The 21,977-nt window shown below is 35.4% G+C and overlaps 1 protein-coding gene across 1 annotated transcript in view; it reads left to right on the top strand.

Annotated features, from left to right (window-relative positions):
* Positions 1 to 21,977, top strand: part of LOC138381404 (uncharacterized protein C8orf34-like) — a 138,042-nt gene that overhangs the window by 105,911 nt on the left and 10,154 nt on the right. Inside the window, exon 5 of the mRNA XM_069465616.1 lies at positions 13,876 to 13,923. Within this exon, the coding sequence (XP_069321717.1) occupies positions 13,876 to 13,923 (48 nt within the window). The remainder of the gene's footprint in view (positions 1 to 13,875; positions 13,924 to 21,977) is intronic.

Genomic DNA, 21,977 nt, shown 5'->3' with positions numbered 1-21,977 from the left:
ACTTTGGAAATTTAGGAAGAGACCACAGAAGAAATTTAATGTTTGGAATATAGGGCAACTTCTTCTTCAGTGAGCAACCCTTTCTATAACTCACTGCCGGATCTTTCCCTCAGGATTTCAGACAACAACTCTTTCCTGAAACTTCCTGACGCTACCCATGTTTTATTACTGCTCTAGAACAATGTCCCCTCATTTTGAGAGAAAAATCTATCTCCCTGAAACTTCATCTATAATCCCTAATTTGACTCTCTGAAACAAGAAAGAACCCTAATTTCTTCTCCATCTTTTAAATCTTCAGTTAAATATATTTAATAACAGTCACTCTTTCTTTAGGTCTGCTGTCCTTCTGATGAAAAATGAACTTCTTCAATCATCCTTTATGTGACCTTATTTCTAGACCTCTCTCCATTTGTTTTCTCTTCCTCCAACACACCAGACCTGAGCACAATGTACTAACCGTATCAGCAAAGTACAATGCAACTATTAACAGTCAAGAGGAGTTTGTTATAGTTTCCTTAACAGTGCCTACTTTTGAAATAGCTTTTTTAGTAGCTTCCACTGCACTTCTGGTGCAAGCTAAAGTTGTAGTTAACTAAAATTCTCCTTTTCTTCTTTTTCTTTTTAAATATGAACTGCTATCTGGCTATGTTTCTATAATCCTACATTTATGTGATTTTTTTTAAAATAAAAAACACAGTAGAGTATTTTATAATTCCATTGGGCTAGTTTCAGCTTCTTGATAAATTTGAAAATCTGTTGTGCATTTTTTTTAATATCTGACTGTCACTGTCAAAGCTCTTCCTCCTCTACAAAAGTGGCCAACATTGTTACCACTCACCTCCTTGGCCGGAGCACACTCTGTGTGATTGTACGTGGTGGCCAGCCTTAGGTCTGGTGCTTGGCCCAGTTAGTGATTAAAGATTTGTCTGATTTTTTTAAGGCAAAACTCTGTGTGGCAGGTGCCTTGATTAGCTTGATTTGTGTCATCTCTGGGCTTCAAAGGGCATTCTCTAAGAGCAAATAGGACTGTTTCCCAGGAGACTTGTGATCTTTAAAAATATTGAGGTTGCCTTTTGATGACTTGGCTTTATTAAATTGATATATTTAACTAACCGGCAGTGACCCTAAAATGAGTTACATTTAACTTCTAGCCTGCAATATTGGCACAGGTTTAAGACAAAGCTACATAGTTTGGCTCTGAAGTTTATTGTCAAAAAGTACCCAAGATTTTAAATGTTTATCTCAATTAACATGGAGAGTGCATAAAATTAGGCTACACATGCTATAAGAATTATTCTTTTCTCTTGAAATCTCTGGCTTTTAGATTCCCAGACCTGGCAGAAACTCTTTTTGGCTCGTCTGCTTCTGATCTTAGCTGTTTGCACAAAATGCAAACACATGCAAAAACATTGTAATAAACCTCAGCATTCAGTCATGTTCGGTAAGACCTCAAAAGATGTTTGCTTTGAACTTGGTTCTAAAGATGGGCATACCTTCATGAGAATGGAAGATATCTTCTTACTCTTTATGATGTGGCTTGGCTCTTTTCAGGGTCCCAAAGTAAGCTTTGTTCTGTAAGGCACATTAAATTCATTTTGTTGGACTAAGAATTAACAGAGAAATTTCTTCCTATAGAACATCTTGGGCTGGAGTCCCTAAAGGGGAAAGGGTTTGAGACCACGAAGGAAAAACTGTATTGCATCAAAGAGATGAGGAACATCATCGTGAGACCCACACTGGTGCCCTGTCTTAGATTTAATGAAGCATTTGAATTGTGGTTTTTTAGGTTGTTGGGTCTGGTATCACTTTGTGGCTTTGCTTTAACGTGCTTTCTCTACTGATTGGCCTGGGAAGTTACTCCTAGGCACTAATGAAACAAATTCTACTGGATAAATTCTCCCTGGAGTGAGAGGACTTATTTTTTCAGTTTATGCTACAATTTTCTTGGACTAAACTCACAACGATTGAATTTGTAAACAAAAATTTGACAGAATTTATCTAAACTGCAGGGGTTTAGACAATGGCATGCTCCATAGCTGGTGGAATATGATTGCAATGATACCTTCTGTAAGCAGCTTCTTCTACATCCTTTCCTGCTTTGTTTCCTTTCTAAGTTTTATCCACTTTCCTTAATAATAACACTGCCAAACACCCTGCCTGTCCTGGAGAGAACTTGTGGCTTTGATCTCTTCTTAGATAGACCATTTTAGCTGGTGGGTCTGAAGGTCTCTTTTTGATAGGCAATTTCAACTGAGTCTACTCCCTTATTGCTGTTCTTATATTCTACCTTCAGCTTATTTTTGTTCATCTATGTTTTAGGGCCATTATCCAACTCAAAACAACATAGTCAATTTTTAAAATGTCTTTCTCTACTTTATATTCAGACTAAATTTCCTGTTAATCCTAAATAGATCTAAAATATGATTTTCCCTCCTGTCTCTTGCTACTAGAATCTCCTTGATTCTGTCGTTTTGAAATATTCAAAACTGTTACACAAAGTCTTTCTTTCTGTCTTCTGACTACATTTTCTACTCTCTTCTGTACATTAAATTAGAAACATGCACTTCTTGTAATAATTCTCATTGATTTAATAACTATTTTGGAATATTTCTTAAGTGCTATGTATGGTAAAGAGAGAGACGTGTCCACCATCAGAGAGCTTTGATGGTGCTTAGACTGGCCCAAGTCTGTGCCCCTCCCCACGGGTCAAGAAGACATTATCCACCTGGAGCCTGACCACCTGCTGAGTACCAGGATCCCAGAATCCCCTGCATGAGTGATCCTAAGCCTGCTCCCTGGACCTGGACAGGCCTCTTTACCCAGTCCTTTGTTCCCCACGGCTAGCTCTAGGTCTGAGGAGTGGGCACAGGCAGCTGTTTTGGGGGCGTGTGGATGAGCATGGACATACAGGTTGGGAAGTCCCAGATGTGCTCACAAAGCCCCTTGTGGTGTAATGTGGGGTGTGGGGAAAAGGGCAGGGACATGGAGTCAAGAGTTAACAGTGACTGACCCTTGCTGCTCTCTCTTTTCTGCCAAATTATAGTGCAGAACTCAAAGGAATGCAAGGATTCTATTAACAAATTTGAAGTTGGCCTTTTAATTCTGATTAAAATTCAGAATAGAGTCTATGTAATAGTTTGTTCGCAATGTGGACCTCAGTTCGGTCCCCTGCCCCATACCCCGCAAATGTCACGGTTGTCTGTAGAATACTTCAGGACAGGCAGTCAGTGGGCAAAGTTTCTGATGGAGCACATGGCAGGGCACAGTGGGGGCCACACAAACATGTGGGTCAGGGAAGTCTTCCTAGAACAAGTGGTATCAGAGCTGAGACCCGCTAAGGGTCAAGTCTTGCTTGGAAGAGGGCACAGAATGTACAAGGGAATGGCTTGAGGAGTGAAGGAAGGACAGAGGTGGGAGGAAAGGAGACAGTGAGGCAAAAGGGAGAGACCCTGATTGTTGGGACCCTGGATGTTCTTGGGGAGCCTCCCGAGGTGCCCATGGAGGCCCCATGGCAGGACCAGGGGCTTGTTAAGGGTGCTGTCTCACTCCCTTGTCTCAACAATTACTTTCTCTTGACATTCATCATTTGCTTCTTTCTGACTCTGATGTCCCCGGCTTTTTAAAGGGCCACTTTATTCATCATCAGTCAACCTTCCATTTACCCTTGAATTTACTCCTGAAAACTTATTTGTATGTGAAGCCATCTGATGATTTCCTGTCACTGAAAGTTTAAGATTCTTCTAATGAAAGTGACACAGAAATGAGAATAGATAAATTAAGAAATAGCACCTGATTTCCACACAATCAAGTCATCTTCCTAGCTATATTTTTAGAGAATTAAGCATATCTCTAAATTTCATACTGTTCATAACATTCAGTTGGTTTTCTCTGTCTTTTATTCACTATAAATACTAATATTAATATTTATCATAGTGATAATAATGATGACAGCCCAGGATTTGTCCTTGTCTTCTATGCTTTATAGACATTATTTAATTTATTCCTGTAATAGCCCCTGAGACAATTAGTGCTATCACAATTTACAGATGAGGAAATCGAGACCAGGAAAGTTATGTGACTTGTCCAGTGTCCACGAGCATAAGTGGCAGAACTGGGCTCGAACCCATGTTTGTTTGATTCCAAAAGCTGTACTCCAACCTCTCTGGGACATCACCGCTTTTGTCACCTTCTGACAGTACAGAGTCCAGGCCCAGTCTTAGTCCAATGACCAGACCATATTTAGGCCATATTAAGCAGAAGAAATAATGTACTTAAACAGAGGCAGTGAGTTTGTAGGCACTAATGGGGATTGCCTTTTCAAAGTGTCCTCGTGACTGTAGGAAAATCTTCAGAGTTAGTCATTACAGTAATTTGAATAAGTTGAAGACCCCTTTTGTCTTCCCACTCCAAGTCACTTCTCTTAGTTATTTGGAGGTCCCTTCTTTTTCTGTGCAATTGAATAGGCTTCTACACATTTACCCCCAGTGAGCCACGACTCTCCTAGTGACTGTTGATGGCATCAGCTGCCAGGCTAGATAATGTTCATTCATGTATTTTGTTTACTTGATTTGGATCTTCATTCTGCAGATAGCATTCTCTGGATCACTTATAAAATCAATTAAAAAATAAAAAATTAGCCTCTTTCACATAAATGTATTAAGGATTAAAAATACACATATGCATTTAAATGTACTTCTGTATCACATAACCTGCATTTGTTATTTTTCTGACAAAGTTTACATTATTCTATAGCCCTTTAATGTGTATTCCATAATACAAAGATATCTGAAATGTGAAACTGGTCTTTTCTGTTGCTGAATGGAAAAAAAAATCAGAGACATATGTTAGAAGAGACAAACACAAAATTATTTGTGTCCATGCATCTGTTAGAGAAATATGTTTCCCTAGATGTAGAGAAATGCCTACTAATATTACTTATCTGAAAAATCAATCATTTTTTAAAATTAAGGAAACATGGGCTGAGGACATGAGAGACATAAAACCCTTGGTATTTGACGAGCATCAGGTATCAGTTTTCCGCCATGCTCCCATCTGAGTCACAGTTCAGGAAGTTGGTCACCTTAGCCGTTTAGTCATTTTGCAAAGACACAGGTTAATTTAATTTTAAAAGAATACATTATATGTTTGGTTTAAATTATGAGGCTCACATTCATATTTCACTGACCTTGCAGAATTTATGCAGGTACTTTACAGATTCCAAAGTGACATCTATTGATTTTTTTAAAAGCTTAATGGAAAAGAATTTAAAGGCTTAATTATTTCAAAAGGTAAAAATCAAAATTGCTAACTGATTTTTGTGAGGTCAGTGTTATAATTAGGTTAGTTTAAGATTAAATCAGGACAATATGAGTGTCCTTTAATTACTTCTCTAGATTTATAACCAAGAATTATCACTTTACATAGACCAAAAGATTTGGATCAAGAGGGATTAGGCACATGACCATGGAGATATAGCCAACAATAAATGGAGTATTATATCATTTTACTCTAATTTTTTAAGTTTCACGTGGATCATGCAATTTTGCCTGTAAAAATGTAGTTTAATATAAGAAATGGTTATTTTAAAACATCTTTTTATTGCAAAATTAAACACAAATGTAGAAAATCACTCGAATCAAATGTGTGGCTTAAGTACTTAATATAACAAGAACACCACACAGGTCAAAAAATAGTACTTTGCCAGACAACTGAGAAGTCCCATCAGTATTCCAGTCACAACCTGAACTTCCCACTGCAAATAAAAACTTTTCTAACTTTTATAGTAATCAACTCCTTGCATTTAAAAACACAGTTTTATCACCTAAATATGCATCCCTTGATACTATAGTTACTCTTGCCAACTTTCAAACGTCAGATATGTCTGAGTCTCTTTTAATCTATAGATCCCTCCTCCATCTCTTACATTTTCTTACAAGTTATCTGTTAAAGAATGCAGGGCATTTGACCTGTAGAGTTTTCCACAGTCTGGATTTTGCTAACTTCATACTCTTGGTGCAATTCAAAGTGGTTTTTAGTCCTCTACATTTTTCTGAAAATTATCCAGAAATGGGATACTCCTCTTTGGCATGACTACTTAGTGTCTAGTTGTTTCTGATTTTATCATCTTAGTAGCTATTGATGATTAATGCTGACACCTACTCATTGGGTGCTGCGAAGTGGTGATATTCTAATTCTATCATTTCTTTTTTGTTTATTAGTTGGAATACTTTTGTTAAGAGGCCTTTCCTTCATTTACTATTTGGTTAGCCAGTAATACGGGTGCTATAGGAAAGGGAGGGTACTTGCTTGATTACTCTCCCTTACTTGTTTTCAAGATAAGGAATAGGTTCCGTATTATCTTCTGAAGATAACATTTTTTGCATTAAACTTATTTGACAAATTTCAGCCCATGGCAATTATTATCATTGCTAAGCTCAAATTGTCCCATCTTTGGCTCATGAGAGTTCCTTAAAGTTTGCTTTTGAGTCCTTTTGCCATGACCCTGGTAGTCTCCGACGGCTTCCTTGCTGTTGGGTAGTACATGATGTCCCAAGCTCATATTGTACATTTTCTTCCCTAAAGGTGGAATCAACCATTTTTTGAAAATCCTAATTTCTTTTAATGAGAAATGGTATTTCCAGACCACAGTCTGGACCCCAGGGCTGCTCGTTGCCCCTGAGTTAGTCATTATTTCTAGCTCCTTTCGGTGGATAGTTAGCTCAAATTGACCCTGTTCATTGAAAGTAAAGAATACTAAGACTTTAATTTAACCTCTTTTCTTATATCTTTATCCTTTTTTCTGTACCAAGGATTCTGGTTCTTAATGATAAAGATGACACAGAATTGTAATATCTCATAACAACTTATTTGTTTTATTCCCTATCACACAAACCATAGTCTCGAAATAAACATACTAATAAATCTGCCAATATGTACATTGAAAGCAAAAAAATTTGCATATGCTCTCACCATTCTCTTTCATTTTTTTAGTAGTTGTAAGAAATCCACATTGTCAGAGCATATAGCCATTGCATACTGCTCTCTCCTTTCAACTGTCACGTGGTCTTTGTGCAGGTGATTGTGTTAATGCTCACCACCATTTCTTATATCTGGGCATTTTGGTTTTCTGAAGCTCATTCTCTACCAGATTTCTGGACTTACACTTTCTTTCTTTCAGTAGCTCAAGTATATTTCTTTATTTTTCATCTGGCATAAAGCACTGCTTTTAAAGTCTGATAATCTAAATATTTTCTCTTTATAAGTCATATTTTTTTTCAGATGCCCAAAGAACTGTTTTTCTTTCCTTTAAAATACAATAATTTTCTAGACTATATCTTGTGGTAGTCATTTTGAATCACTATTGTCAGGTATGCGGTGTAATATATATTTCTTTTTTTTAATTTTAGGAAAGTTTTGTTCAATTATAACTTTTTACATATATTCTCTTCCCTTGCTTTTTGTTTTCTTCTTCAGAGTCCTATTATCGATATATTTGGTCTTCTCTGCCTATCTTCAATATTTATCACTTTCCCTAAAATTCTCTTTCTTAAAAAAGCTCTTAATTTCTCCTTGATTTTTTAAACTTTCCCTATTGCTCACTTTCTGGTTCTGCTGTTGTATTTGTTTCTTCTATTTTAGTTCTCATTTCTGAATTTTTAAAAAATTTCTAATTCTCTTCTGAGTTCTATATCCCTTTATATTTTTTAAAAGACCAATTTTAATATTTTCATTTTTGAAATTAGTTATGAAAGTAATCATCCACAGCACTCAATTTCAAAAAAAAATAGAAATATACTTATCACTATATATTTTTATAGTTCAAGGTAAAAACTATAATTAGTAATTACTTATAAGTTGTAAGTAATTAGCAATTTCTTCAGTGGATTTATGCACATTCAGCAACAATACCTACTCACTGATTTTAAAAATGACTTAGCTGTCTTATTCTACTATTTACTACAAACTTTATGATTCATATAGATTCTGTGTGCACCCAGAGCTAGCTGAGATCTACAATTTGTTTTCACTCATTCATTTATTTATTCATTCATTGTTCAAACATTTTTTTTAATCATTTTATTTTTCAGCTTTATTGCAGTATAAAAGACAAAAATTGTATATACTTAAAACGTACAATGTGATGTTTTGGTATACATATACATTGTGAAATGATTACCACAATTAAGCTAATTAACATAGCTATCACCTCACAAACGTGTGTGCATAAGAATACTTAATATCTACTCATTTAGCAAAATATTAAGTATATACTATATTATTATTAATAGTCACCATGGTATACTTTAGGTCTCTAGAACCTTTATGCAAGTTTGTATCTTTGACTAACATCTCCTTGTCCCTCACACTCCCAGCCATTGACAACCACCCTTCTACTCTCTGTTTCTATGAGTTTGACTTTTTTGATTACACATTGTTCAAACATTTTTTAATCTATATTGCCAGACCCTGTACCAGGACTTGGGAAGCAAAAATTAATAAAAACAATTTTTGCCCTCCGACAACTTACAGTTAAGTCGGAAAGATAAACTAAATAACCAGTGATTAAAATAGAGTGTGATAAGTGCTTTGAAAAAGATATGCATTGTGTCAAGGGAACACATAGAAATTTGAGTGAGGGGCCAGAGTTGGCTTCCTGACTTGCAATACAAGGTGGAGGTGCAGGAGAGATGCTCCCAAGTAGATGTGGGGACAGAAATCTGGCAAGTTCATAGAGCCGTACATAATTCGGCAAGGCAGGAGGCAGGGAAACCAAAAGGCCTACTCTCTATTGAGTAGGTCAATGGAGATACATACATTTACCCAATAACAATACTGCACTTTACAGCTATGTAAATCTTTGATATTTTTAATACTCTTTCTCATTCATTATCTTACATGAAACACAATCCTGTAGTTTGATTGTCATACTTCATAAATGAGGAAATTCAGCTTTGGAAGAAAAATTGGGACTCTCCAAGATCCCATGGCTAATAATTTGCTGTGTTGACACATTAAACTGTTTTAGAAAGAATGGATGGATACTACTTTTTGTCCATGATAATAGTGAAATAATATTAATCATTGATATAATAAAGTGATCGACACATATGAGAGGAGATACATGGCTGGTACAATGACAAGTTCAACGTTAAGTGGATCTTTCTAAAGTCAATTGACTAATACTATGTATTTCAGTCATTCTCTGAGTCAGTGCAACTAAAAATCATTAACACTAGCCATTCATTCTTACAGTCAGATCCCCTCACCCTGTCACTTCTCTTGTCCAACATCCACTGATAAAAGCCACCCCTTTCCCAAATATGGAGCCTCTTGTTTCTGGCTTTGCTCTTTCCCTTTTTCCTATGTTATTGAAGGAAAGGGAAGAATAAAAATACTTTTTTTTTTTGTAACTGAATAGTCACTTTTCAGAAAATAAGAAAGAACACTAAAATTTCTTAAATCATGTAAAATTTAACATTCTTAGTAATAGTCATTAGTAACATAATTGCTCCTACTCTTTTTCATTCTAAAGTAGATCTCCAAAGCAAAAGCATTACCACTAAAGGAATTATTTAACTTAACATGAAAAACTAGAAGAAAAAATGTAAATTGCAGAGTGAATCATAACATCTTAAAATGCCATTATCTTTGGTTCTTAGCAATGCTAAAGCAGTGAAGTATCTTCTCTATTGGTTAAAGAGGTGTCATTTTTCAGAGAAAGGTGATCTGTACTGGTGTTATATTTGTTCAGAAAATTGTGGACAAATTTTCAAAAGGCTTTTTAAGCTTAATATGAAAAGATATTGGGGCATTTAAACAGAAACGGAGTCTGTTCATATATCCAGGTCTGAAAGTAAACATAACTATTAATTTATTGAATATATCGATGATTTCAAAGTCTTTTGAGTTTTCCAAATATTTCTGAGTTTCTGAAATATTGCACCTAGTTTTCCATTAATGGAAATTGATCACTGCTTGTTCTCTTGAACATCAATAATAGTTGCTGCCTATAGTGGTTGCCAAGTTTGGAAAGGTGAATGTCAATCTCTTCATCATCAGTCAACAATTTAGTAACCCTGTGTAATAATGCAGTTAGAAACACAACATACAGCCATCATATTAGCAGCTATATTACAAGAAATTGTAGTATGAAATGAGAAAGTAACCCATGATATTAATATCTCTGTATCTGAAAATATAGTGTGCATTTTAGTGCCTGGAATAGCTGGTGTTCCTCGTTGTAATACCTGTGGTTTCATATATCTTCTCTGTTGTGTCTAAGCCCTTGCCCAAAATTTTCCTTCAACCTGATATGAGTTCTCTGTAGTCAGCTCCTTCATCTGACTAATGGACTAAGTCTTCAGAACTAAGTTTAAAAATAATTTCCTCAGTCATCACTCTGTTACTCCTTCTACTTTGTCATCTTCATCACATGTATGCAGTAGCTACAATGGTTCTCAGCACATTGGAGTTCTCAATACATGCTTGTTAAATAAACAAAAGGTTTAGTGCTTTTTCTTCTTATTTTTTCCCATAACACCTTGGTCTTACTTGTGCCAAGTAACTGTTGCTCTGCCTTCTAAACACCTGTACATCTGTTTTCTCAAGGTAAACTTTTTATGGTAAGGATTAGTTCTTGTTCAACTCTTTGTCCCAGCACCTAGCACAGTATGTGGCACAAATAGATGCTTAATAAATACTTGTGGAATAAATGATGGGTGAAGTTTTATGAGTCCTTTTGGGTTCAGAAATGCCCTGGCCTTTTCTATCAAGCTCCCATCCTTCTATGGCTTCCAAATATATAAGGTAGATACTTCTTTACAAGGTGTTCTGTGTGTTAGGATTATTGTTTAGTTTCATTGGAAAAAGGTGGAAAGAAAGATCATACTGGTAGAGTTCTCATGAAACTTTTTTTTAAAAAGGAAATTAATACCAGAGGTCTTAGACATATAATGTTTGTGAATAAACGTACCCTACATGCAAGTGCCAGTCTGTTTGCATTTCATCTAAGGATTACTAAAAGATGAATAGAAAACACTTATTGATTGAAACAAGAGAAGCATGGTATAGGGAAAAGTGGCAATAGATTGAGAAGAATGTGAGTCTAGGCCTACCTCTTTTTCTAGGATATTCTATCTCACTGAGAATGTTTCCTTAACTGTAAAATGACCAGGGGAACAACAAGAGTCTTCATCCCTAACAGCCATTATCCCATGTCACATGTTAAGCAGTAATTACATCAGTCTCTTTTTTCTTCCCTTTCTCTGAGTTTACAATATATTTTCTAATTCACATTTAAAACATTTTTATCTCAACTGTGATTATATTAAGAACTCGTGATAAGTGAAACCACATTTCAGGAAATATCTTTTTTTGCTTTTTTTTAAGGCCTAATTTCCATGTATTCTGTCTTTTCTCTCCTTCACATGCCCCAGTCTGCCTCCCTTATAACCTCTTTTCCATCTTTGTTTTTCAAGGGAAATTGCATTTGGGCATTTTTGATTCATTTCCAGGTAATTACCAAAATATTATGTTGTTAAAATGACTTGATATTTAAAATGCCAATTCTTTAAAATTAAGGCAAGGATGACTGAAATTGATATCTTTTTGTTTTGAAAGGGATTTTATTTCATTAGTGCCCCTGGTGGGAGGAGGAAGGAATACCAGCATTTCAGTGGTCCCATGTTGGAAATAGGGAAGCTGAGACAGACATATTGGATCAAGTCTCTTGATTGGGGCCATCTCTTCTGATCCTAAGAATCAGAGGCCCTGATGTGTTATTCTTTGCTTTGTCCACTTGGCCTTGTATCACATTTGTAATCACCTCTGCAAAGTGTTAGTTTCCTCTGTATTTTCCTCCTAGAGTCTTTTTCTTTATGCTCCTCATTCACTGGGGCCACGATGGCAATGATTTTTGAATGGCAGTAGCAGCCAAACTTCGGTAGTACATATGGCCTTTGAAACAAATGCTACTATATGGGTTTCTCCTTTTCTATGGTGTAGATATAGAAAAGACCTGGCACTATGGGAAGAAGCAAAGCTGTCAAGAAGGCTGCTTTATTTACATTTGATCATCAAAAAAAACCCTCAGTCATCACCAGGTCTTAGCAGAAGACTGAAAATGGCCAAATTGTGAAAAACCTTGCATTCTAGCTCTAAGGAAACTAATAGCCTTCTTCCGTGGGCTCCCAAGATCTTCTCTCTTGCATCTCACTCTTGGCCCTCAAATGTCCGGAGGCTAGCCAGGCAGGCCTCCCACGCTGGCTGCACCAGAAAGCACATCTATAACTCCAGGCAGTTTGACACCTTGTCCTCTTACTCCTAGCAACCCAGGCAAAGGGGAAGGGATTGCTAGCACACAAAGAAACTAGTTCTGTCACATGGAAAAGCCACACTGGAAGAACCTATAGTACTCTTTCTAGATTAGTTGTCCAAATGAGGGGAGAGAGTGTAGCAAGTTCAACTCCAAAAAGTAGTTTATCTGAACTAAGTTTCCAGCTCTGTCTGTGCACTTTGACTTAAATTCCTCACAGTTTGGGGGATTTATATGGATTTGATTTTTCCAAATAGTTTACTCTTTAGTTTAAGTAAGTAGAACTATCTTATCTCTTTAGCTATTTTATCCACTGAAAATCCCACAATCTTGAAAGCATTTGGAAACATTTAAACTACAACATACTAATTTTTCACTAGTGGAAACTATGATTTGGGAAGAAATATTACCATATCTGTGGTATGACCTGTGATTTCTAGGTTTTTAGGGATATCAGCATTTGATTCCTAGCTTAATTTTTGTTTTGACATGAGCATGCTTCCTCTCCCCTTCCCCCAAGTGCTTTGGTGCATACATCACAAGTTTTTCTTAAAACTAAGATGAACTTAATTTATGTTTTAAAAGTTTTTATTTCAGTGATGTAGAAGAACATCAAACTGGAATCCAGTCCCAGCAATGCTTTGCCTAATTTATTGACTTTAAGCACTTCAGACTATTCCTCCTGGCTTCAATTTTCCTCAGTATCGAATTGGGCTAAGGATGTGTTCCCCTCAATAAGATAATATATGTAAGGGTACTTTAACAGTTAGAAAATATCCTATAGAAACCAATGTAAGCTTTATGCACATTTATTTAGTTATCTTTTAAACACATATGGTGTTCTAGAATTTATCATTTCATGATATCTCAGAATTTACTTCCAAATATCTGTGGCCATGGAGTATAAAATTATAATTTATCCACACTGACAAGCTGTTTGACAATTTTGACCAACAATGTTTAGATGAGTTAGGGATATATGTTTAACTTGATGTTTTAGACTTCAAGGGTTTAAATCTCAATTATGCTAGTGGTCAATGAACTGCTAGTATAAGGCACAAATAATGGAGAATTTATTAATTACATACTAGTAAGCTAAGAAAGATTGGCCATAAAGACTGGATATAAAGTTTAATGATCTGCCCTCTTTCCATAAAATATTTTTAAGTCCATGTGTTAGATCTTCACACCAATGTATAGAATACAGAATTTGTGACTTCTTTTCTTAATCTAATTTTAAGAATATATTTATAAAATTCATAACAGAAAATTTTATACATTTTTTTAGCATCTTGTCTAAGATTTAGTTACCTATTCTAGCCTGGTTATTTGTTTACATGAGCTAAAATCTACCTAAAAGCTATATTGTTGTCTTGAGAAATTATCATCTCCTTCAAAGAGTAAAAAGTTGGCAAACTGGTAATCCCACAGGTATCAGCTGAGAAGGTAGGGGATAGTAAAAATTTGGTGTTGCTCTCAGATCTCACTACTCTTCATGATCCTTTCATTCTTTTTCTCCTGTTCTCCTAAATTTTTCAATATCTCTTCCTCTTTACCTCTAGGGAGAAGGCTCCAGTGAAGGACACCCATTGAAAACCTACATGGAAGAAGTGAGTTTTAAGATGGCCTTAGAACATAGTCTGAAATCAGTCTATCATACAGGATGAAACACCCACTCAGACTTTTTTCCATCTACCTGTAGGGTATCTAGTCTACATATGTTCAATGGTCATGTCTACAAAACCAAGATAATAAATAATATGTTATCAAAGTAATTTTTGTTTTTCACTGGTATAGAGATACCGTGTGTTAATTCAGTCACTCTGAACATGAAGGTAAAACTGCATAAACCTATTGTTTATGCTATTATATATTTTCATTCACAAACATTTGTTGATATCCTAATAAATGAGAAACATGTGTTTTATAATGGGTGTACACAAAAAAAGACATGATCATTGTTCTTATTGAAAGAACAATCTATACTAGATCTGCATTCATTCATGTGACAAATGTTCGTTAGGTCATTATTTGTGTAAATGATTATGCAAAGTGCTGTCCCGACAATTCAAATGTATGGTAGATTGCCCTTGAAAAACCCTTTAGACTTCTAGATTTATTTTTGGAGGTATCCAAGGGTGTTGTGTGTCACAGAACTTTGGACTGACTGTAAACTATTTGGGAACTCTCAGATAAACCAGTGGAAATGTCCGTAAAACATGGTCTAAAGCCAAACCACAGTGGTCACTGAATTAGCCGTCTGAATCTCTTGCAGGTGAAGGGAACTGGGAGATAGTTTGGTGATGATATCATAACAGCATAAAATATTTGGTTTGAGTATTACTTCTCAACAGGACAGAATCTGTTTCTCTAAATATTCTTGCATGTGCAAGTTCATTCAAAAACTGTTATGAGTGGCCTCCTAAATGTGCTATATAGTCCATACATTTGTTCAGATCTGTGTACCCATACTTAAATTCTCACTTGCTTCCAAATATCACTGGGGGAGGAAAATCAGAATGCATAGCACCCCCATAGCCCCTTTGAGGCTCTAACATCTCTGGTTTGCAAACTTCTGGTGGTTGAAGTTTTGCCAAAGGCACATGGAGGAGTAACAAAAGGAAAGAAAGGAATGTAAATTAATACAGCCACTATGGAAAACTGTATGGAGGTTCCTCAAAAAACTATAAGGAGAACCACCATATGATTCAGCAATTCCATTACTGGGTGTGTAGCCAAAAGAAAGGAAATATATAGAAGAGATGTCTGCACTTCCATGTTTATTGCAGCACTATTCACAATAGCCAAAAGAAAGAAAATGTGGTATAATATTCACAATGGAATATTATTCAGCCATAGACAAGAATGAAATCCTGTCATTTGTAGCAACACAGATGAAACTGAAGGTCATTATGTTAAGTGATATAATCCAAGCACAGAAAGACAAATATTGCATGTTCTCTGTCATATGTGGGGGCTAAAATAGTAGATCTCATAAAGATAGAGAGTAGATTGATGGTTAACAGAGGCCAAGAAGTGTAGAGGGGAGAAGAGGATGAAGAAAGTTTGATTAATAGGTACAAAAATACCATTTCATAGAAAAAAATAAGATCTAGTGTTTGATAGATAAGAAGCGTGGCGTTACTTTACAATAACCTATTGTATATTTCAAAATAGAAAGAGAATAATTTGAATGTTTCTAGCATGAAGAAGGGACAAATATATTTAAGATGATAGATATCCCAATTATACCAATTTGATCATTACCAATTACATCAGTGTATTAAATTATCACATGTACCCCCAAAATACGTACATCTGTTATGTATCAATTAAAAAATTAAAAAAACCTAAAAAAAGACATAGCTAGGTAGATGTTCTGTGTTCAGGTTAGAAAAGCCAAAATAAATGGAGCAAAAAACTGGAGAGTTGAAATACCAGTCCTGAATTAAAATTTAATGAATTTGATGCAGAAATTGAGTAAAATACATTAAAGCAGTAGCCCAAGGGGAGGAAGACACAATTTCAAGGTGTACACCAACAGAACCTCCCTTTAGGATCTTGTGTTTGCCAAGCTCTTGACTTATCATTCTCCACTTGGCAGTGGGCCTGGGGATGGTGTACCATCTCCACAAGAGGGGTGACTGATACCTCTTGTAATGTGTCCTGTCTAGGTCTAACTCTGTGCAGGAAGGGGAGCAACCAAGGTGCTGGTATAAAACATGGCCTTTCCACTGGTGGTAGAACTTTTAGAACAAGTCTCCTTCTAATTTTATAGTTCCTATCCAAGAAAAAGAGCCTTATTTTCTCTGTAATTACCAATGTCTAACCTAAATGTGCATGTTGTACACAAGTATAAATGCTTAATGTGGCAAGAAGGTCAAGAATTTGTGCTTTTTAATTGGAGGTACTTAAAGGGCAGTGCTTTTCAGAGTGTGGTCCTCTGACTACAATATTGGCAGAGGGACCTACAAGAGATGCCAAATCTCAGGTTTCACCTAGACCCATAGAATCAAAACCTGCAGCCTAAGATCTCTATATAATTCACAAGCACCTAACTGCTGAGATGCCCTGCTCTAAATTATCATTTCCAATATTATTTTTAGGGTAACTGCATACATCATGAAGATCCCCAATTTTGTATAAAACAGGTGAAGAGGAAACCTTTAATAATAAATTTATGTTTTGTTCATTCACCTATTCTCAATAATAGTTTTTTTGTTGATTCGGGGTATAAAATCTCTTTAGTTTGTGAAATCCATTATTGACTTTCAGATTGAATTTTGGAATACATGTGGACTGCCTTTTTTGGGGGTTCAATATCAAGTAGTATTTTCATTTAACATTGGTTGATAGATTTTAGCTCTGTCCTAAATCAACAAATGGCCATCCTTTACAGTAAAATGGTATAATCTTAACTAGTAAAATAATAACTGATTAATAGTTGGTTTCTTTTTGCAGACATTAATCCATTTAGTTCTTAGGAAACATATACAAACTCCAACTCTTCTCCATTAAGAACGTGTTTAGAATGTTAGAGCCATAAAATGATAGCCTTTCGTTTTTTCTCACTTGGGCTTTTATTTCACTTTTCCCCTCTTTTTTATGTTAGTATAATCAGCAAACAATGAAGAACAGTATTTATAAATGTTAGAGGCATTGCAGTTAAAATTGAGCTAGCAAACATTTGCTTTTATTTAGTACACACTAAAACTCAAATAAACCACAGTGTTTACATTTTTAGTATATTTAACATTTCTTGCTAAAGTTTGAACAACTCTTTGCAGATCAAAGTCTTTGTTTTTTTAAAAATCTAGTCTTATAATGAGACAGAATCACAACCACATGACATGAGGCAATTTTGTTTAGGGCTAAACCAAAACTAAAGAGACAAAATGGTTTCCTCTAAAGGTAAAGCTAAAATGGAGCTTTTTTATTCTCTATTTTCTACTTTTTAATGTATTCTTTCTCCAGATTAGGGTTTATATTTTTGACCAAATTAAAAAAAATGACATATTTTATAATAGTCTGTTTTTCTTAATCCTCAAAATGGCTCTGATAGTTAAATTAAAAAAAAATTTACATGCTCTTTACATGTAAGACACTTGGTAAGTCAAAGTAGGAATATTAATTTGACATCACAGAAATTTCAGCTTTTAGAATCCTAATATTAACACTCCTTCACAAAAGTATATAATTTAAAACAACTTACCAAATTCAAGTACTTCCAAATCTTGGTTGTCATACCTTTTGTAGTGAAGCTAATCCATTTAAAATATCTCTTTACCCAGATGAATAATTAGGAAGCAACATAGTACACTGGTTAAAAATCCCCCTACTTATTAGAGAAATGTAGTAATTTGAATATATATACATCAGATGAACATTGCCAACTTAAATGGCTAAGAAGTTACAAAGAACTAGACTGATGTCAATGATTTCATTTGAGATTCCTCACAAGTTCAGGCAGTCAGTTGGTGAAGGCCGGAAGCAACATGCATGGGAGTGTGAAGTCCCTGGCAGTGTCAGGTGGCAGTGTCACAAGCTCTAAGGGTGCCAGACAGGAAATAAAGCACTTGAAGCAGGCAGGCCTTTTTGAATCTGTTGAGGTTGTTTTTGTCAGCTGTAGGTACCATCTGAACTGGAAAGGGGATCGATTCTATGCAACAAGGTATCTTAAAATAACTTTCCACGCCAGGCTTTGGCCTGTGTCTCCTGTGTTGTCTTCTGTAATCTCTAGTGTATGAAGTTCCAGATCTACTTCTGGGAGTGTATATGACATTATTCCCTAAAATAAATAAGATAATTTACTTTTTATTATTCACAGGGATTTACTTATTAAAAATCAAAATTTTTATTAACTATCATAGTTTCATTACACTTAGGAAACTAGGAAACGAGGATTTTTTTCTCCAGAAAATCTTAGTTTGTCATTGACATTCATCAAGAATGGATACATGTTGTTAAATATTTTTTTAAAAAAAGTTATAATCATGACTGTCATACAGATATAAAATGAACACGTCAAACATGTATTTAACTAATAAATTAATGCATGAACATGTAAGATGTCATTAATAGAATCAGTTCAAAGAAGCATTCAAATCCTTACATACATAGTCAGATAAGGAATGCTGAACTGACATTATGAATAGATGCAAAAACTGGCAAAACTATCAGTATCCATAGAACAGATATCCAATGGATGCAATATCTAATGAATGCAATTTGTGCTTACATGGACAAGAATCATCTTCATTGCTATCATTTTCTACAAATTACATAGTTGTAAAATAGCTAAAGTAAATGAAAGCCCCAGAGCCTCCATAGAATCAAATAACTGGAAATACATGCTAAAAAAAATGATTGTTTTTCATTGACTACACTCAATAATCATTTGTCCTTTTCTAAATCTTTTACAACTTTACCTCTACAATTTCCTTGGAGAGAAAAGCCAGCAAATGGAATGAGTTAGAAAATAAGATGAAGTGCAATTCCAATGCATAGCACAGTTTGGCTAATTAGTCATGTAAATTTATTCAAGTAGCTTGCATTTATTTTGTAACGTTTTTCACAACCTAACCATATTTTTCTAACTTTGTTCTTACTCCCTCTCTTTTCTTTTCCCAGATCCTATTAGTTCAAATCTACAGTTTCCAAACTTAACTTTTATAATTCCCAAAAGAAGTGGGCTGCAGAAATATAATTTACTAAAACACTATGGATTTTCAGCCTTATAATATGAGAAATTCCATTAATAAGTGCAAAAAAAAGTTGCTTACAAACTTTACTAATTTAACTATGTAAATTACATATAGGCCATTCCATTTTAATGGAAGCGTAGGATTAATTCTTTGTCAACAGAATCAGTTCATTAAATATATTTGGAGTGGAGTGTGATTTTGTTTTGCTTTATATGCATGATGCTTCAGGGATCCTTATTTTATAGAGATCCTGTGGTTATAGAAGTAAAATTAAAGTGATTAAGTCTTTTTGAAAGATGAAAACTGCTGTTTTGTGCATTATTTAGATACTTACAAAAAAGAGAAAGAAATATGTAGTTGATTCAGAATTGAAGTAGCTAGTGGTGAATGTTGAACAAAGGCATATTCTTTTTTCTCTAAATCTAATGAACTTCCACAGCCACATATGATTCCTCACTGATTGATTATATTTATAGAATCTAAAAATAAGCTATCCATGTGGAATAACAATACTGCTGAAGTTTATAGAGCACTTATTCTGTTAGCAGATAGAATGATATGTTGATTCAGGGCTAGCAACTGTTTTCCATATGATAAGTGTCACTATTTTCCACCATTCCTAGTCCCTGGACATTTGCTATGCTTATGGTGAAAATGTTTCAGAAAAAGGATGAATAGCATTTCTTCTAAAAGCAACACAAAAAACTTGCTCTTGGGAATATGAAAGTGTACTATGCTAAGACACAATTTAATTTTCTTGTGGAAAATTTTTGAATACGCTGACAAAGAGGAACATGTCAGTTCTTGTTTTTAAAAATGTTCAAGATTTTAGCTTTTTGACCCCATCAGAAAGATTTATCTGTAGCCCGATGGGCTGAGCTTTGGACACACATAATACTGCCTATTGGCACTGATAAAGCAAACAGGTGTGTTTTGTTACTAGCTCTGTTCCAGGGAAAAACAAGTTAAAACATTTAAATCATCTATTAATAGTAACATTTGTAACTATCCTTATGATTCCAATAAGTCAACATTTTAAAGTTCTTCCCAAACTACATGTTTACCAAGCTAATGTTCCAGTTGTACGTTATGCAATTTGCAATGAACAGAGAATAGTTGAATGCTGCTTATCTGTTCAGGAGGAAAGCCATTGAAACTGCAAACCAACCCGCAGGATTGCTTAATATTCTGAACTATGGTGGGAAAATAAAGCAATTGATGTATTAGTTATATTTAGTATTTCAACTAAAAAGCTAAATAACCAAAATATTTTTTTAATTAAAAACATTTTTATGGTCATTTTAAATTTTGTTGTTTTATTTATTTTTATTTGTTAAAATTTATTTATTTATTTTTATTTAAAATATTTTTAATTGACACATAATGATTGTACATATTTATGGGGTATATATAATGGGTAGTGATCAGATCAGGGTAATTAGCACAATGATCATCTCAAACATTTATCATTTCTTTGTATTGGGAACAAAGAAATAAATATCCCTTCTAGCTGTTTCAAACTCTATAATACATTATTGTTAACAACAGTCATCCTACAGTGCTATAGAATAGCAGTAACCAACCTTTTTGGCACCAGGGACCAGTTTCATGGAAGACAATTTTTCCATGGACAGGGGGTGGGGTGGGGAGGGTGCAGGGAGGTTGGTTTCAGGGATGATTCAAGCACATTACATTTATTGTGCAGTCAAACCTCTCTGCTAATGAGAATCTGTGTTTGCAGCTGCTCCCCAGCGCTAGCATCACCACCTCAGCTCCACCTCAGATCATCAGGCATTAGATTCTTATAAGGAGCACACAGCCTAGATCCCTCGCATGTGCAGTTCACAGTAGGTGTTGTGCTCCTGGGAGAATCTAATGCTGCCACTGCTCTGACAGGAGGTGGAGCTTATGTGGTGCTGCAAGTGATGGAGAGCTGCTGTAAATACAGATGAAGCTTCCTTCACTTGCTTTCTAGCGGCTCACCTCCTGCTGTGTGAATGGGGGTGAAAGGTTGGAGACTGCAGCTATAGAACACTAGAACTTACTCTTCGTGTCTAGCTTTAATTTTGTATCCTTTATCAGTCTCTTCCTATCCCTCCTTTCCAGACTCTAGTATCCTCTGTTCTACTTTTTCCTGAGGTCTTGGCCAGAGTAATAGGCCTATAGCCCCAGCCCCAGCCCCAGCCCCAAGTGGGCCATCCCACCGTGTGGACACACACACCCCTGACCTGAGAGAGACCTTGGCAAGCCCACTCCCTGCAGAGCTGCACCACCTCCACTGCCTCCACAAACTCTCTCAGGCTAGGCCACTGAAACACTCCCACATGTCACTAGTGTGGACTACAGCCGAAGAAAACGACACAGTGACTAAACTTTCGTTTAAAAGGAATTGCTTCCGTCATTTGATTTCACCTTACATAACCAAAGTGACTATTTTTCATATTTCTTCTTAAACATCAGAGACTGTGTTCCATTTTTAAAAAAAGAAACGGCAGAAATGTGATTTCCCTGTTTCATGAAAATTTTGGAAACTTTACTTTTGCCATCCTCTATACTGTTATGAAATTCTAGATCTAAGATTTTTCACACTTATGCTGCTTATTTGATATAGCTCTGCAAAGCCAAATTCAATAATTGATAATTTAAAAAATTAAGATAAATACTAAAAATAAATACTTATACCCAAATGGTATATTCCAAGACTGAGTATATTTATTTATTTTCTGGCTCACTTTCCCTACAGTAGCCTAGTGTCTCTGACACCTGCTGTCTAAAGGACTCTAGACCAAACTAGACAGTTACCACTTGCGAAGCACTAGAGATCACCTAATCCAGCACTTCCTCCCCTATTCCATCCCAAGAGGGAAAGTAACATGCCCTAGATTAACCAGGATAAAAACTGTGCTTCCTGACACCTGGGGTAGGGACTTTTCACCGTGCAGCCCATCTCTCGTATGATA

This window comes from Eulemur rufifrons, chromosome 3 (genome assembly GCF_041146395.1).
Source record: "Eulemur rufifrons isolate Redbay chromosome 3, OSU_ERuf_1, whole genome shotgun sequence".
NCBI lineage: Eukaryota > Metazoa > Chordata > Mammalia > Primates > Lemuridae > Eulemur > Eulemur rufifrons.
The sequence above is the reverse complement of the archived record's forward strand: the minus strand, read 5'-3'. Positions and strand labels throughout refer to the sequence as shown.